The sequence below is a fragment of the Micrasema longulum genome, unplaced genomic scaffold (assembly GCF_059751315.1).
Source record: "Micrasema longulum isolate JH-2025_06_02 unplaced genomic scaffold, ASM5975131v1 h1tg003261l, whole genome shotgun sequence".
Lineage (NCBI taxonomy): Eukaryota > Metazoa > Arthropoda > Insecta > Trichoptera > Brachycentridae > Micrasema > Micrasema longulum.
This window is the reverse complement of record NW_028280344.1, coordinates 9830-27377: the sequence shown is the minus strand read 5'-3', so window position 1 is coordinate 27377 and position 17548 is coordinate 9830. Positions and strand designations below refer to the sequence as shown.

At 28.4% G+C, this 17548-nt stretch overlaps 1 protein-coding gene across 1 annotated transcript in view; it reads left to right on the top strand.

Moving 5' to 3' along the window:
• LOC148270908 (uncharacterized) overlaps positions 1-17347 on the top strand; it is a gene marked incomplete at its 3' end in the record, with an annotated part of 45202 nt that extends 27855 nt beyond the window's left edge. Inside the window, exons 3-4 of the mRNA XM_088242068.1 lie at positions 2546-2679; positions 17146-17347. Of these exons, the coding sequence (XP_088098194.1) occupies positions 2546-2679; positions 17146-17347 (336 nt within the window). The remainder of the gene's footprint in view (positions 1-2545; positions 2680-17145) is intronic.
• Between the last annotated feature and the right edge of the window lie 201 nt (positions 17348-17548).

Below are 17548 nucleotides of genomic sequence, written 5' to 3'. Positions count from 1 at the left end.
TTATTGATTTTATATGTAAAGTTTTAGTTGATATCAGTTCATATCATGTCTATAGTTTTTAGCTTATTTGTTTACGTATTCACTGTTCTTAAGGAAATACAAAAAACATCTTGCGCATGTTTGCGCTTTTTCACATAAAGCGTCACTTTTGTCAAGGATGTGGAAACATAGTAAAAAGTAAGCATTTATTCATTAATTTCCATCATAATTTTTTGTTTAAGGATCAGGTACAACTAATATTTTTATAAGTAGACGTACCTTATTTGATCAAATGAAACAATCTGGCCACGTTAAATTGGCTGATCAAGTATCATGCTTGAAAAAATTTGTCGAAACACGTACTAAATGTCCAAAAGACCAATTACTAAGCCTTCATAAAAAAAATTCACTTTTTGTGTCTGATTTTAAGTAGAGGTGGCAAAAGGCCAACAGAAGAGAAAACAGATTCTCGGTTTGTAATAATGACTGGCTAGATACTTCAATAGGTTTTCATAACTATTATGTTGTCCTAAGTAAAAAAGTGGGTCACTCTCAAACAAATTTCGAAGAATCTTGTGATAGAGCTAAACGCCAAAAGACTAAATCTTTGAGATCAAAGCACTCTCCTAAGAAATTGTCATTTGCAGCACAGGTAAGATTGCGAGCTGCTGGTCAAGTAGATGCATCCAAAGTTTTGAAGGAAGTTACGACAACTTCGCCCACAAGAGCTGCCACATACAGAAATGCATACAAGAAATTTAACATCTCTAAAAAAAAGCAGCTTACAGGAAGAGAAGCTCTTTCAATGTTTATTGAAGCAAAACTCACCACACATCAATATAATATAATTCGAGAACATGACAAATTCCTATTTCCATCTTACAAAAAAATACAACAGGCGAAAAAGGAATGTTACCCTCAAAAGGAAAGCATTGTAGTCACAGATACTTTTGCTGAAATTAAACTGCAAAGTTTACTTGACCATACTGCCATTCGTCTTTTAGAAGCTCATAAAGAAATTTTAGAAGTTCAGAAATCTGAAAATATAAAAAATATGACCCTTATATGCAAATGAGGCTTAGGCGGATCTGCACAGTCAGAATACAAACAGATGTTTAGTAGCGATCCAAATTCTAAGGATAATAATATTTTTATATCGTCTTTAGTACCTTTAATGAATGAATGTTTGTTACCTCTTAGTTATAAAATACCTCTTAAGAAGGGGTAAGCGCGTGGAGACGATGACAAGAAAATGGTTGGGGTAACAAAAAAAAATATTCAAGATAAATTTAAGACCGAAATGGGTTTGCCTGTCGACAAACCAAAACCCGGTTTTGGAAATAGAAATGATGGCAATACATCCAGGCCTTTTTTCAGTAATCCGGAAGTTGCTGCTTGTATTACTGAAATAGACAAAGAAATAATTAGGATATTCAAAATTGTCTTACAAACAATTTCCAGTGGCCATGAAATAAACGTGAATAAGTTTCGGATATACGCCATGGAAACTGCAAAACTCTTTGCCAAAAAATATGCGTGGTACCCGATGCCTCCAACTGTTCACAAAGTTTTAATTCACGGATCAGAAATAATAAAACATGCTTTATTACCTATAGGCCAGCTAAGTGAAGAGGCACAAGAAGCAAGGAACAAAGAGTTCAAAAGATACAGAGAATACTTCTCGCGAAAAATGTCTCGTATTAAAACTAATGAAGAGGTTTTAAATTTACTTTTAATATCTTCGGACCCTCTTATTACCAGTTTGCGAAAAGTACCTGTAAAGAAAGACGTAAATTTTGAAAAGGATACTTTGGATTTATTGGCTCCACCTAATATTATAACGTCCGACGCTTCCACGCAATCCACGATCGGTGAAAACGAAGCCGAAAATTCTTCAGATAGTGAATAAAGTTTAAAAAAATCAGGTTTTTCTTATTAAAACTACTTTATAACAATTTATATACATTGTTTTATTTATTTCATATTTAAAATACCACTAAAATAATTTATTCCGACAATTCGTAATTCGGCTCCAGTGTGCGGCGGTTGGCGAGCTAAATGTCAAGAAAAGCAGTCGCCATAGTAATTGTAATTTAATTTTTACTTTTTTGTATTAGATACTTCTTATTTTTTGCAAATGCAATATATTGTACATTTTTTTATAGTAAACACCGATTTTTCGCCAGTGAACTGTATTTATTTACGAGGAAAATAAAAAAGACAAACCAACACGAGCGTTGACTTAGAGATTACACACGCGTTGACTTATGACTGCGATAACTTAAGCATGTGTTTTATTGTCCATTGTGATCGCTCAAATGCTTTTCATGGTTTTGGGCACGTCGATAGTTATTTGTGATTGAGCTACAGGTTATACTAGCTTTATGCCAAATCGAAATGTTGCAAAAAATCCTTTATGTAGTTTTAGGATAAAGTTTGTCTTGGAAAAAAACTAAATTCATATGCCTAGTAACTAAAATTCAACAACTCAAAGACTATATCTCCTAAAAATAAAGTTTAGTTGAAATCAAGTTAGTTTTTGACTTATTAAGTATTTTGATTGCAGGAGGGGTCCATCGAGGGGGCGAGAGCAGCATGGATATATCTGCAGACCTCACAGAGCTGGGCAGGACCCCGGTGTGTGTAGTCTCCAGCGGCGTGAAGTCCATCCTCGACATCGGCAGGACCTTGGAGTATCTGGTAAGCAGTCAGGTTACAGAAGGGGGAGCGGGTTGCGTGGGCATGTCTCCAGACCTGACAGAACTGGCCGCTTTACCCGTGTTTTAATATCTTTTTTTATCTTCACGGTTGGGTCTATTTGTATATGTTCAACCACTAATCGACTTTTCTATGGCCACGCACCCAACTCTACGTCAGAAAGCAGGAGTCAAAAACACTCATCCAGGATTCTGGTTATGTTTCTCAAGCCGAATTGTATTCTTCATTTGTCCAGACACAGAAAAATAACAAAAAGATGTAATTAAAATAATATTATAATTCTGGGGAACTTCAGCTAGGATTTCAATCGATAATATTTTTCCAATATCAAGAAGATGACAATATCCCACATCAGTCTTCCTTACAATTTTCCAAAGCCACAGTAAAAAGTGAAATAAAAATAATAGAGTTAATTTCGAGCAAAATCGCTGTATTTTAAATTGAAATTATCAAAAGTACCCCGTTCATTAACAAAATAAAGTTATTTAGTACAAGCAAACCGATTGGAAGACCCTTAGTTTTTTAAATGGTTTTTGGATATGGGTAGTACTTTCATATTATGTTTGTTGTTCAAGAGATACTAAATTAATTTCCAGGAAGAAAACTTACAATATAGAACAAAACTCTTTAGTGCATAATATTTAGGTGAAGTAAAAATTGCCGTAAACTTTATTTTTTAAAGTGGTTTTTAAATTAATTAATTAACAAAAAAAAATAGGTGGAGCGAGACTGCTTTTTCAGGATGCGTGACCTTCTTTGCTGTAGAGACTTTAATTTAGACCTACGAATGCGCATTACTCGATGTTACGTCTTCTCGGTACTTTTTTACGACGTCGAAACGTGGACACTCACCCTAAACACTTCAAAAAAGATCGAAGCCTTTGAAATTTGGTGCTTCATGAGGATATTAAAAATCTCCTGGATGGATAGAGTCCGAAACGATGATGTTCTCCGACGGATGGAAAAAGATAAAGAGGTACTGAAGACTATAAAGAAAAGAAAACTTGAGTACTTTGGGCATGTGATGAGAGGCGAAAAATATAAAAAAATAAATTTACAAGTCATTCTACAGGGAAAGATTGAAAGGAGACGCAGTGCAGGTAAAAGGCGCATCTCTTGGCTTAAAAACTTGCGCGACTGGTTCCATTGCAGCACTCAGTCCTTGTTCAGGGCAGCTGCCAACAAAGTAAGAATCGCAATGATGATTTCCAACCTCCATCGGGGAGAGGAACCATAAGAAGAAGAAGAATAAAAAAAAATAAGGACCTAAGGTTGTCAAGTAAAATGATTATATTTTGTCCATGTGTATATAACGGGTAACTAATTAAAAGTGGTATTATAAACAGTATTAAAAAGAGATGAAAATGAATGAATATATCGCACCTTCAATAAAATAATAAACATAGCTGAAAAAAAAACAGATTTTGAGTTTAATATACAGAAAAAAATATAAATATAACCTATTTAAATTTATTGCAACAGAGAGGGAAAACACCTTTGAGAAGGAAATATGGCAGTCTAGGCATTTACATGGCTTATGAGGTAAATGTTACCCAGTGAGTAAAGTGGCCACTTAAACCAGCCAATAACAGGCCATAAGCCATGTAAATGCCTAGACTTCCATATTTCCTTCTCAAAAGTGTTTTTTCTCTCTGTTACAATAAATTAAAAAATAAATAACTCCTAAGGGAGGAAATCCAGCCAGTCTGCAAGCATTTGGACATACTCAAAATATTGTTTATAGTAATAACCAATTATTTATTTTCAAAGCATTGTGGTCAAATATTTTAATTAATGTCAGTCAATATTAGTATTTCACCACTTTTTATGTCTACCGATTTCGAGACGTACTCGTCTCTTCGTCAGGAAACTTACTACACCAAAAAGCAAATACTAAAATGCACTTTCACCTTTACCATCACCGTAGTATAAATAGCATTTACGAATAAATACATAAATTACATGCAGAGTTAAGGAGGACGCAAACACCACCATGTCCGAACATGCGCAAAAATAAGGTTAATCATATTTAGCGATATGTAGCAGAATGTGTGGGGGTGGAGGTTAGGAAGGGGAGGGGAGGGGCCAAGAGGTTGAACGTTGCGCGATTGGTTGATTTTTAAATAAAAAGGGGGCCATATTAAAACGATTTTTTATTATTTATTAGGAGAACACTTCATGGCGTTTAATTTAAGCCCTTTTTTTATTTGAATGTAAAATTTTAACTCCTGTGTTTTTATTAAAATCGTGATTTGAATCAATGAGATGACTGGACGAACTCTGAACAATTATTATTAAATAAACATTTTATGTGTTCTTTGATGCAAATATTATAGCCAAGTATTGCATTTTAATTGGTTCACCACAATTGGAAAGTGTATTTTAGTATTTGTCCTTACAAAAAGACGTACGTTTCGAAACCGGTAGACATATAAAGTCGGTGAGCGGTTAAATACTAATGTTTACTTACATTAATAACAAATCTGAACATAAATAATAATTGAATTAATTTTTGTATTTTAAATTTTGAAAACAATTTTGAAAAGTATTTTGGCAATAAGTCGCCATTTTGATATTTGATGAATATCAACATTTATTGCAGATTATATACACTTGTTTTTTTAATATTTTTAAAGGTATTTGACTACTTTTTCATTGTTTTAATTAAATTCATTCATTTCTAATATTCTTACTGTGCCTTCAAATATGAATACATTTATAATAAAGCGGACAACCGTACTAAATTGTCCAGAAAATTTATCATACATAAACCTATTTTAAAATCTATGGGCAATCTGAAAGAATAGTCTCTCCAGTGCCGATTGCACCAAAGTGGAAAAGCTCAATTCGTCCATAATTCGGGTTGGTTTCGGAACAAAAAAATGATGTCTAAATTCCAAAAGCTTATTTCGTCCGTAGAGAGTCGGTAAGTTGTTAAATACTAATATTAACTAACTATTTTTTCAATTAATTTCAAATTAATTGTTTAAATTATTTTTTTTGGTACTGTATTTCCTATCATTGACCATTTTGCTTCTCGTTTCCGTTTTTGTCTAAAAAGATTTGAGCGTTCTCAAAATATGATTGAAAAACACATTAATACTCGTATAAAGGCTAAATATGTGAAATTATCAATTTTGTACAGTCTATAGAAAATATGTTGATTTAATCTTGAAAGTTATTTCTCCGTATATTAAATAATATAAGGTTTCCAGTGAAATCCATGCTTTATTTGGTTTCGTATCAAATGAAATTTAATTATACAATCTAATCATAAAAGTTAAAGATGGCTTCTTTCTGTTGCACGAATATTAATCAAAATAAATATTTTTCATCCCAGGGCCTCGATTACAATGGGAAGTTTACGTTTATCTTCAATTTTATCTACAAAGTAAAATTAAGTATGAAAAGCAGAATATGCCTACATTTTTTTCTCTTAAACATGTTTAATCATAGGTTACCGATGAAGACACTTTATTTTTTTATGCAAATATCCTCATTTTCGTACACAAATAATGTTTTTTATTTATAGACAGTCGAAGATAACTCTGATAAATCTTAAATTTTACCCACAAAGTAAAATGGAGTTTTCTAAATGAAAAATACACTTTTACAACACCAGGAATTAAACGTAAATTAAATATTCCATTAACGAAACAATCATTTATACAAAGAGGGTCCGTATGCGTGGCAGTAAAAATATATAATATGCTCCCCAATAAAATTAAAGAAATAAGTTTTGTGAAAAAAATTGCAGGTGTGTTAAAAGTGTTCCTAATCAATAAATGTTTACATACTAGAAATGAATATTTGGAAGATGTAATAAAATAAATTAAAAAGTATTAAATATAATAAATGTAAATTTACACCATAATTATGTGTAATTTTTTTACTGTTTGTGTTTTTTTAAACTTTTTCATTTATTTGTTTTTTATTTTAATTGAATTTTTATTCAATTTTTTATTAAGTTTTGGTTAGACTGTAAGAAATTGCAAGTGACAACAAGTTCGCCGTTGAACTGTGTATACCTTTGTTATCATTTTTGTATGTGTGACATTGTATATTATGGTTAATAAAGATTTATTATTATTACTTTTATTACAATATATTTACATTTTTTATTAAGTTTTGGTTAGACTGTAAGAAATTGCAAGTGACAACAAGTTCGCCGTTGAACTGTGTATACCTTTGTTATCATTTTTGTATGTGTGACATTGTATATTATGGTTAATAAAGATTTATTATTATTACTTTTATTACAATATATTTACATTTTTTATTAAGTTTTGGTTAGACTGTAAGAAATTGCAAGTGACAACAAGTTCGCCGTTGAACTGTGTATACCTTTGTTATCATTTTTGTATGTGTGACATTGTATATTATGGTTAATAAAGATTTATTATTATTACTTTTATTACAATATATTTACATTTTTTATTAAGTTTTGGTTAGACTGTAAGAAATTGCAAGTGACAACAAGTTCGCCGTTGAACTGTGTATACCTTTGTTATCATTTTTGTATGTGTGACATTGTATATTATGGTTAATAAAGATTTATTATTATTACTTTTATTACAATATATTTACATTTTTTATTAAGTTTTGGTTAGACTGTAAGAAATTGCAAGTGACAACAAGTTCGCCGTTGAACTGTGTATACCTTTGTTATCATTTTTGTATGTGTGACATTGTATATTATGGTTAATAAAGATTTATTATTATTACTTTTATTACAATATATTTACATTTTTTATTAAGTTTTGGTTAGACTGTAAGAAATTGCAAGTGACAACAAGTTCGCCGTTGAACTGTGTATACCTTTGTTATCATTTTTGTATGTGTGACATTGTATATTATGGTTAATAAAGATTTATTATTATTACTTTTATTACAATATATTTACATTTTTTATTAAGTTTTGGTTAGACTGTAAGAAATTGCAAGTGACAACAAGTTCGCCGTTGAACTGTGTATACCTTTGTTATCATTTTTGTATGTGTGACATTGTATATTATGGTTAATAAAGATTTATTATTATTACTTTTATTACAATATATTTACATTTTTTATTAAGTTTTGGTTAGACTGTAAGAAATTGCAAGTGACAACAAGTTCGCCGTTGAACTGTGTATACCTTTGTTATCATTTTTGTATGTGTGACATTGTATATTATGGTTAATAAAGATTTATTATTATTACTTTTATTACAATATATTTACATTTTTTATTAAGTTTTGGTTAGACTGTAAGAAATTGCAAGTGACAACAAGTTCGCCGTTGAACTGTGTATACCTTTGTTATCATTTTTGTATGTGTGACATTGTATATTATGGTTAATAAAGATTTATTATTATTACTTTTATTACAATATATTTACATTTTTTATTAAGTTTTGGTTAGACTGTAAGAAATTGCAAGTGACAACAAGTTCGCCGTTGAACTGTGTATACCTTTGTTATCATTTTTGTATGTGTGACATTGTATATTATGGTTAATAAAGATTTATTATTATTACTTTTATTACAATATATTTACATTTTTTATTAAGTTTTGGTTAGACTGTAAGAAATTGCAAGTGACAACAAGTTCGCCGTTGAACTGTGTATACCTTTGTTATCATTTTTGTATGTGTGACATTGTATATTATGGTTAATAAAGATTTATTATTATTACTTTTATTACAATATATTTACATTTTTTATTAAGTTTTGGTTAGACTGTAAGAAATTGCAAGTGACAACAAGTTCGCCGTTGAACTGTGTATACCTTTGTTATCATTTTTGTATGTGTGACATTGTATATTATGGTTAATAAAGATTTATTATTATTACTTTTATTACAATATATTTACATTTTTTATTAAGTTTTGGTTAGACTGTAAGAAATTGCAAGTGACAACAAGTTCGCCGTTGAACTGTGTATACCTTTGTTATCATTTTTGTATGTGTGACATTGTATATTATGGTTAATAAAGATTTATTATTATTACTTTTATTACAATATATTTACATTTTTTATTAAGTTTTGGTTAGACTGTAAGAAATTGCAAGTGACAACAAGTTCGCCGTTGAACTGTGTATACCTTTGTTATCATTTTTGTATGTGTGACATTGTATATTATGGTTAATAAAGATTTATTATTATTACTTTTATTACAATATATTTACATTTTTTATTAAGTTTTGGTTAGACTGTAAGAAATTGCAAGTGACAACAAGTTCGCCGTTGAACTGTGTATACCTTTGTTATCATTTTTGTATGTGTGACATTGTATATTATGGTTAATAAAGATTTATTATTATTACTTTTATTACAATATATTTACATTTTTTATTAAGTTTTGGTTAGACTGTAAGAAATTGCAAGTGACAACAAGTTCGCCGTTGAACTGTGTATACCTTTGTTATCATTTTTGTATGTGTGACATTGTATATTATGGTTAATAAAGATTTATTATTATTACTTTTATTACAATATATTTACATTTTTTATTAAGTTTTGGTTAGACTGTAAGAAATTGCAAGTGACAACAAGTTCGCCGTTGAACTGTGTATACCTTTGTTATCATTTTTGTATGTGTGACATTGTATATTATGGTTAATAAAGATTTATTATTATTACTTTTATTACAATATATTTACATTTTTTATTAAGTTTTGGTTAGACTGTAAGAAATTGCAAGTGACAACAAGTTCGCCGTTGAACTGTGTATACCTTTGTTATCATTTTTGTATGTGTGACATTGTATATTATGGTTAATAAAGATTTATTATTATTACTTTTATTACAATATATTTACATTTTTTATTAAGTTTTGGTTAGACTGTAAGAAATTGCAAGTGACAACAAGTTCGCCGTTGAACTGTGTATACCTTTGTTATCATTTTTGTATGTGTGACATTGTATATTATGGTTAATAAAGATTTATTATTATTACTTTTATTACAATATATTTACATTTTTTATTAAGTTTTGGTTAGACTGTAAGAAATTGCAAGTGACAACAAGTTCGCCGTTGAACTGTGTATACCTTTGTTATCATTTTTGTATGTGTGACATTGTATATTATGGTTAATAAAGATTTATTATTATTACTTTTATTACAATATATTTACATTTTTTATTAAGTTTTGGTTAGACTGTAAGAAATTGCAAGTGACAACAAGTTCGCCGTTGAACTGTGTATACCTTTGTTATCATTTTTGTATGTGTGACATTGTATATTATGGTTAATAAAGATTTATTATTATTACTTTTATTACAATATATTTACATTTTTTATTAAGTTTTGGTTAGACTGTAAGAAATTGCAAGTGACAACAAGTTCGCCGTTGAACTGTGTATACCTTTGTTATCATTTTTGTATGTGTGACATTGTATATTATGGTTAATAAAGATTTATTATTATTACTTTTATTACAATATATTTACATTTTTTATTAAGTTTTGGTTAGACTGTAAGAAATTGCAAGTGACAACAAGTTCGCCGTTGAACTGTGTATACCTTTGTTATCATTTTTGTATGTGTGACATTGTATATTATGGTTAATAAAGATTTATTATTATTACTTTTATTACAATATATTTACATTTTTTATTAAGTTTTGGTTAGACTGTAAGAAATTGCAAGTGACAACAAGTTCGCCGTTGAACTGTGTATACCTTTGTTATCATTTTTGTATGTGTGACATTGTATATTATGGTTAATAAAGATTTATTATTATTACTTTTATTACAATATATTTACATTTTTTATTAAGTTTTGGTTAGACTGTAAGAAATTGCAAGTGACAACAAGTTCGCCGTTGAACTGTGTATACCTTTGTTATCATTTTTGTATGTGTGACATTGTATATTATGGTTAATAAAGATTTATTATTATTACTTTTATTACAATATATTTACATTTTTTATTAAGTTTTGGTTAGACTGTAAGAAATTGCAAGTGACAACAAGTTCGCCGTTGAACTGTGTATACCTTTGTTATCATTTTTGTATGTGTGACATTGTATATTATGGTTAATAAAGATTTATTATTATTACTTTTATTACAATATATTTACATTTTTTATTAAGTTTTGGTTAGACTGTAAGAAATTGCAAGTGACAACAAGTTCGCCGTTGAACTGTGTATACCTTTGTTATCATTTTTGTATGTGTGACATTGTATATTATGGTTAATAAAGATTTATTATTATTACTTTTATTACAATATATTTACATTTTTTATTAAGTTTTGGTTAGACTGTAAGAAATTGCAAGTGACAACAAGTTCGCCGTTGAACTGTGTATACCTTTGTTATCATTTTTGTATGTGTGACATTGTATATTATGGTTAATAAAGATTTATTATTATTACTTTTATTACAATATATTTACATTTTTTATTAAGTTTTGGTTAGACTGTAAGAAATTGCAAGTGACAACAAGTTCGCCGTTGAACTGTGTATACCTTTGTTATCATTTTTGTATGTGTGACATTGTATATTATGGTTAATAAAGATTTATTATTATTACTTTTATTACAATATATTTACATTTTTTATTAAGTTTTGGTTAGACTGTAAGAAATTGCAAGTGACAACAAGTTCGCCGTTGAACTGTGTATACCTTTGTTATCATTTTTGTATGTGTGACATTGTATATTATGGTTAATAAAGATTTATTATTATTACTTTTATTACAATATATTTACATTTTTTATTAAGTTTTGGTTAGACTGTAAGAAATTGCAAGTGACAACAAGTTCGCCGTTGAACTGTGTATACCTTTGTTATCATTTTTGTATGTGTGACATTGTATATTATGGTTAATAAAGATTTATTATTATTACTTTTATTACAATATATTTACATTTTTTATTAAGTTTTGGTTAGACTGTAAGAAATTGCAAGTGACAACAAGTTCGCCGTTGAACTGTGTATACCTTTGTTATCATTTTTGTATGTGTGACATTGTATATTATGGTTAATAAAGATTTATTATTATTACTTTTATTACAATATATTTACATTTTTTATTAAGTTTTGGTTAGACTGTAAGAAATTGCAAGTGACAACAAGTTCGCCGTTGAACTGTGTATACCTTTGTTATCATTTTTGTATGTGTGACATTGTATATTATGGTTAATAAAGATTTATTATTATTACTTTTATTACAATATATTTACATTTTTTATTAAGTTTTGGTTAGACTGTAAGAAATTGCAAGTGACAACAAGTTCGCCGTTGAACTGTGTATACCTTTGTTATCATTTTTGTATGTGTGACATTGTATATTATGGTTAATAAAGATTTATTATTATTACTTTTATTACAATATATTTACATTTTTTATTAAGTTTTGGTTAGACTGTAAGAAATTGCAAGTGACAACAAGTTCGCCGTTGAACTGTGTATACCTTTGTTATCATTTTTGTATGTGTGACATTGTATATTATGGTTAATAAAGATTTATTATTATTACTTTTATTACAATATATTTACATTTTTTATTAAGTTTTGGTTAGACTGTAAGAAATTGCAAGTGACAACAAGTTCGCCGTTGAACTGTGTATACCTTTGTTATCATTTTTGTATGTGTGACATTGTATATTATGGTTAATAAAGATTTATTATTATTACTTTTATTACAATATATTTACATTTTTTATTAAGTTTTGGTTAGACTGTAAGAAATTGCAAGTGACAACAAGTTCGCCGTTGAACTGTGTATACCTTTGTTATCATTTTTGTATGTGTGACATTGTATATTATGGTTAATAAAGATTTATTATTATTACTTTTATTACAATATATTTACATTTTTTATTAAGTTTTGGTTAGACTGTAAGAAATTGCAAGTGACAACAAGTTCGCCGTTGAACTGTGTATACCTTTGTTATCATTTTTGTATGTGTGACATTGTATATTATGGTTAATAAAGATTTATTATTATTACTTTTATTACAATATATTTACATTTTTTATTAAGTTTTGGTTAGACTGTAAGAAATTGCAAGTGACAACAAGTTCGCCGTTGAACTGTGTATACCTTTGTTATCATTTTTGTATGTGTGACATTGTATATTATGGTTAATAAAGATTTATTATTATTACTTTTATTACAATATATTTACATTTTTTATTAAGTTTTGGTTAGACTGTAAGAAATTGCAAGTGACAACAAGTTCGCCGTTGAACTGTGTATACCTTTGTTATCATTTTTGTATGTGTGACATTGTATATTATGGTTAATAAAGATTTATTATTATTACTTTTATTACAATATATTTACATTTTTTATTAAGTTTTGGTTAGACTGTAAGAAATTGCAAGTGACAACAAGTTCGCCGTTGAACTGTGTATACCTTTGTTATCATTTTTGTATGTGTGACATTGTATATTATGGTTAATAAAGATTTATTATTATTACTTTTATTACAATATATTTACATTTTTTATTAAGTTTTGGTTAGACTGTAAGAAATTGCAAGTGACAACAAGTTCGCCGTTGAACTGTGTATACCTTTGTTATCATTTTTGTATGTGTGACATTGTATATTATGGTTAATAAAGATTTATTATTATTACTTTTATTACAATATATTTACATTTTTTATTAAGTTTTGGTTAGACTGTAAGAAATTGCAAGTGACAACAAGTTCGCCGTTGAACTGTGTATACCTTTGTTATCATTTTTGTATGTGTGACATTGTATATTATGGTTAATAAAGATTTATTATTATTACTTTTATTACAATATATTTACATTTTTTATTAAGTTTTGGTTAGACTGTAAGAAATTGCAAGTGACAACAAGTTCGCCGTTGAACTGTGTATACCTTTGTTATCATTTTTGTATGTGTGACATTGTATATTATGGTTAATAAAGATTTATTATTATTACTTTTATTACAATATATTTACATTTTTTATTAAGTTTTGGTTAGACTGTAAGAAATTGCAAGTGACAACAAGTTCGCCGTTGAACTGTGTATACCTTTGTTATCATTTTTGTATGTGTGACATTGTATATTATGGTTAATAAAGATTTATTATTATTACTTTTATTACAATATATTTACATTTTTTATTAAGTTTTGGTTAGACTGTAAGAAATTGCAAGTGACAACAAGTTCGCCGTTGAACTGTGTATACCTTTGTTATCATTTTTGTATGTGTGACATTGTATATTATGGTTAATAAAGATTTATTATTATTACTTTTATTACAATATATTTACATTTTTTATTAAGTTTTGGTTAGACTGTAAGAAATTGCAAGTGACAACAAGTTCGCCGTTGAACTGTGTATACCTTTGTTATCATTTTTGTATGTGTGACATTGTATATTATGGTTAATAAAGATTTATTATTATTACTTTTATTACAATATATTTACATTTTTTATTAAGTTTTGGTTAGACTGTAAGAAATTGCAAGTGACAACAAGTTCGCCGTTGAACTGTGTATACCTTTGTTATCATTTTTGTATGTGTGACATTGTATATTATGGTTAATAAAGATTTATTATTATTACTTTTATTACAATATATTTACATTTTTTATTAAGTTTTGGTTAGACTGTAAGAAATTGCAAGTGACAACAAGTTCGCCGTTGAACTGTGTATACCTTTGTTATCATTTTTGTATGTGTGACATTGTATATTATGGTTAATAAAGATTTATTATTATTACTTTTATTACAATATATTTACATTTTTTATTAAGTTTTGGTTAGACTGTAAGAAATTGCAAGTGACAACAAGTTCGCCGTTGAACTGTGTATACCTTTGTTATCATTTTTGTATGTGTGACATTGTATATTATGGTTAATAAAGATTTATTATTATTACTTTTATTACAATATATTTACATTTTTTATTAAGTTTTGGTTAGACTGTAAGAAATTGCAAGTGACAACAAGTTCGCCGTTGAACTGTGTATACCTTTGTTATCATTTTTGTATGTGTGACATTGTATATTATGGTTAATAAAGATTTATTATTATTACTTTTATTACAATATATTTACATTTTTTATTAAGTTTTGGTTAGACTGTAAGAAATTGCAAGTGACAACAAGTTCGCCGTTGAACTGTGTATACCTTTGTTATCATTTTTGTATGTGTGACATTGTATATTATGGTTAATAAAGATTTATTATTATTACTTTTATTACAATATATTTACATTTTTTATTAAGTTTTGGTTAGACTGTAAGAAATTGCAAGTGACAACAAGTTCGCCGTTGAACTGTGTATACCTTTGTTATCATTTTTGTATGTGTGACATTGTATATTATGGTTAATAAAGATTTATTATTATTACTTTTATTACAATATATTTACATTTTTTATTAAGTTTTGGTTAGACTGTAAGAAATTGCAAGTGACAACAAGTTCGCCGTTGAACTGTGTATACCTTTGTTATCATTTTTGTATGTGTGACATTGTATATTATGGTTAATAAAGATTTATTATTATTACTTTTATTACAATATATTTACATTTTTTATTAAGTTTTGGTTAGACTGTAAGAAATTGCAAGTGACAACAAGTTCGCCGTTGAACTGTGTATACCTTTGTTATCATTTTTGTATGTGTGACATTGTATATTATGGTTAATAAAGATTTATTATTATTACTTTTATTACAATATATTTACATTTTTTATTAAGTTTTGGTTAGACTGTAAGAAATTGCAAGTGACAACAAGTTCGCCGTTGAACTGTGTATACCTTTGTTATCATTTTTGTATGTGTGACATTGTATATTATGGTTAATAAAGATTTATTATTATTACTTTTATTACAATATATTTACATTTTTTATTAAGTTTTGGTTAGACTGTAAGAAATTGCAAGTGACAACAAGTTCGCCGTTGAACTGTGTATACCTTTGTTATCATTTTTGTATGTGTGACATTGTATATTATGGTTAATAAAGATTTATTATTATTACTTTTATTACAATATATTTACATTTTTTATTAAGTTTTGGTTAGACTGTAAGAAATTGCAAGTGACAACAAGTTCGCCGTTGAACTGTGTATACCTTTGTTATCATTTTTGTATGTGTGACATTGTATATTATGGTTAATAAAGATTTATTATTATTACTTTTATTACAATATATTTACATTTTTTATTAAGTTTTGGTTAGACTGTAAGAAATTGCAAGTGACAACAAGTTCGCCGTTGAACTGTGTATACCTTTGTTATCATTTTTGTATGTGTGACATTGTATATTATGGTTAATAAAGATTTATTATTATTACTTTTATTACAATATATTTACATTTTTTATTAAGTTTTGGTTAGACTGTAAGAAATTGCAAGTGACAACAAGTTCGCCGTTGAACTGTGTATACCTTTGTTATCATTTTTGTATGTGTGACATTGTATATTATGGTTAATAAAGATTTATTATTATTACTTTTATTACAATATATTTACATTTTTTATTAAGTTTTGGTTAGACTGTAAGAAATTGCAAGTGACAACAAGTTCGCCGTTGAACTGTGTATACCTTTGTTATCATTTTTGTATGTGTGACATTGTATATTATGGTTAATAAAGATTTATTATTATTACTTTTATTACAATATATTTACATTTTTTATTAAGTTTTGGTTAGACTGTAAGAAATTGCAAGTGACAACAAGTTCGCCGTTGAACTGTGTATACCTTTGTTATCATTTTTGTATGTGTGACATTGTATATTATGGTTAATAAAGATTTATTATTATTACTTTTATTACAATATATTTACATTTTTTATTAAGTTTTGGTTAGACTGTAAGAAATTGCAAGTGACAACAAGTTCGCCGTTGAACTGTGTATACCTTTGTTATCATTTTTGTATGTGTGACATTGTATATTATGGTTAATAAAGATTTATTATTATTACTTTTATTACAATATATTTACATTTTTTATTAAGTTTTGGTTAGACTGTAAGAAATTGCAAGTGACAACAAGTTCGCCGTTGAACTGTGTATACCTTTGTTATCATTTTTGTATGTGTGACATTGTATATTATGGTTAATAAAGATTTATTATTATTACTTTTATTACAATATATTTACATTTTTTTCTAAATATGTTCAATTACCGGGTACCGACGAAGATACTTTGAATTTTCATACAAATATACCCACTTTCGTACATAAATATCAATATTAGTTTACATCGTCTTAGTATATATCGATGAAGATAGCCGTTCATAATCGCGGCCCTGGACCGTTTTAAGGGCGTTCGGTTCCCTAGACTGAACCTATAAAAAAAAATAGAATTTCTTGGATAAAAAACTTACGTGACTGGTTCCATTGCAGTACTCGGTCCTTGTTCAGGGCAGCTGCCAACAGAGTGAGAATTGCCACGATGACTTCCAACATCCATCAGCGAGAGGATAAATCGTGACCATAACTCATCTAGTTTTAAAATTATATTGCTTTATTTGTCCACAGGAAACTCAAGGTGTCTGTGTGAGCACGTATGGGGACAGTCAGGAGTTCCCAGCCTTCTACACCCGCCGGTCAGGGTTCCAGTCTCCCGGGCGCGTGAGCAGCCCTTCGGAAGCCGCGCAGCTTGTCAGGGCTGTCCTGAACCTTCAGCTAGGGTCTGGACTCCTAGTGGCGGTCCCGGTGCCGGAGGAGTTCGCGCTGGAAGGTACGTGGTTATGATAGTTCGAAGTTTCCTTGTAATACACTTGAAGAATTTAAGAACTTTCAATATTTCCCCATCCCATTATATAGACACTATGTCGCGCGTCAAGGGTGCCTTAAGTAAAACTAAGTTTTGAGTTTAGCATGACATTTAATAGAATTTGAAACGTAGTACTCTGTGCCTGTAAACTGCTACTGCTACTAT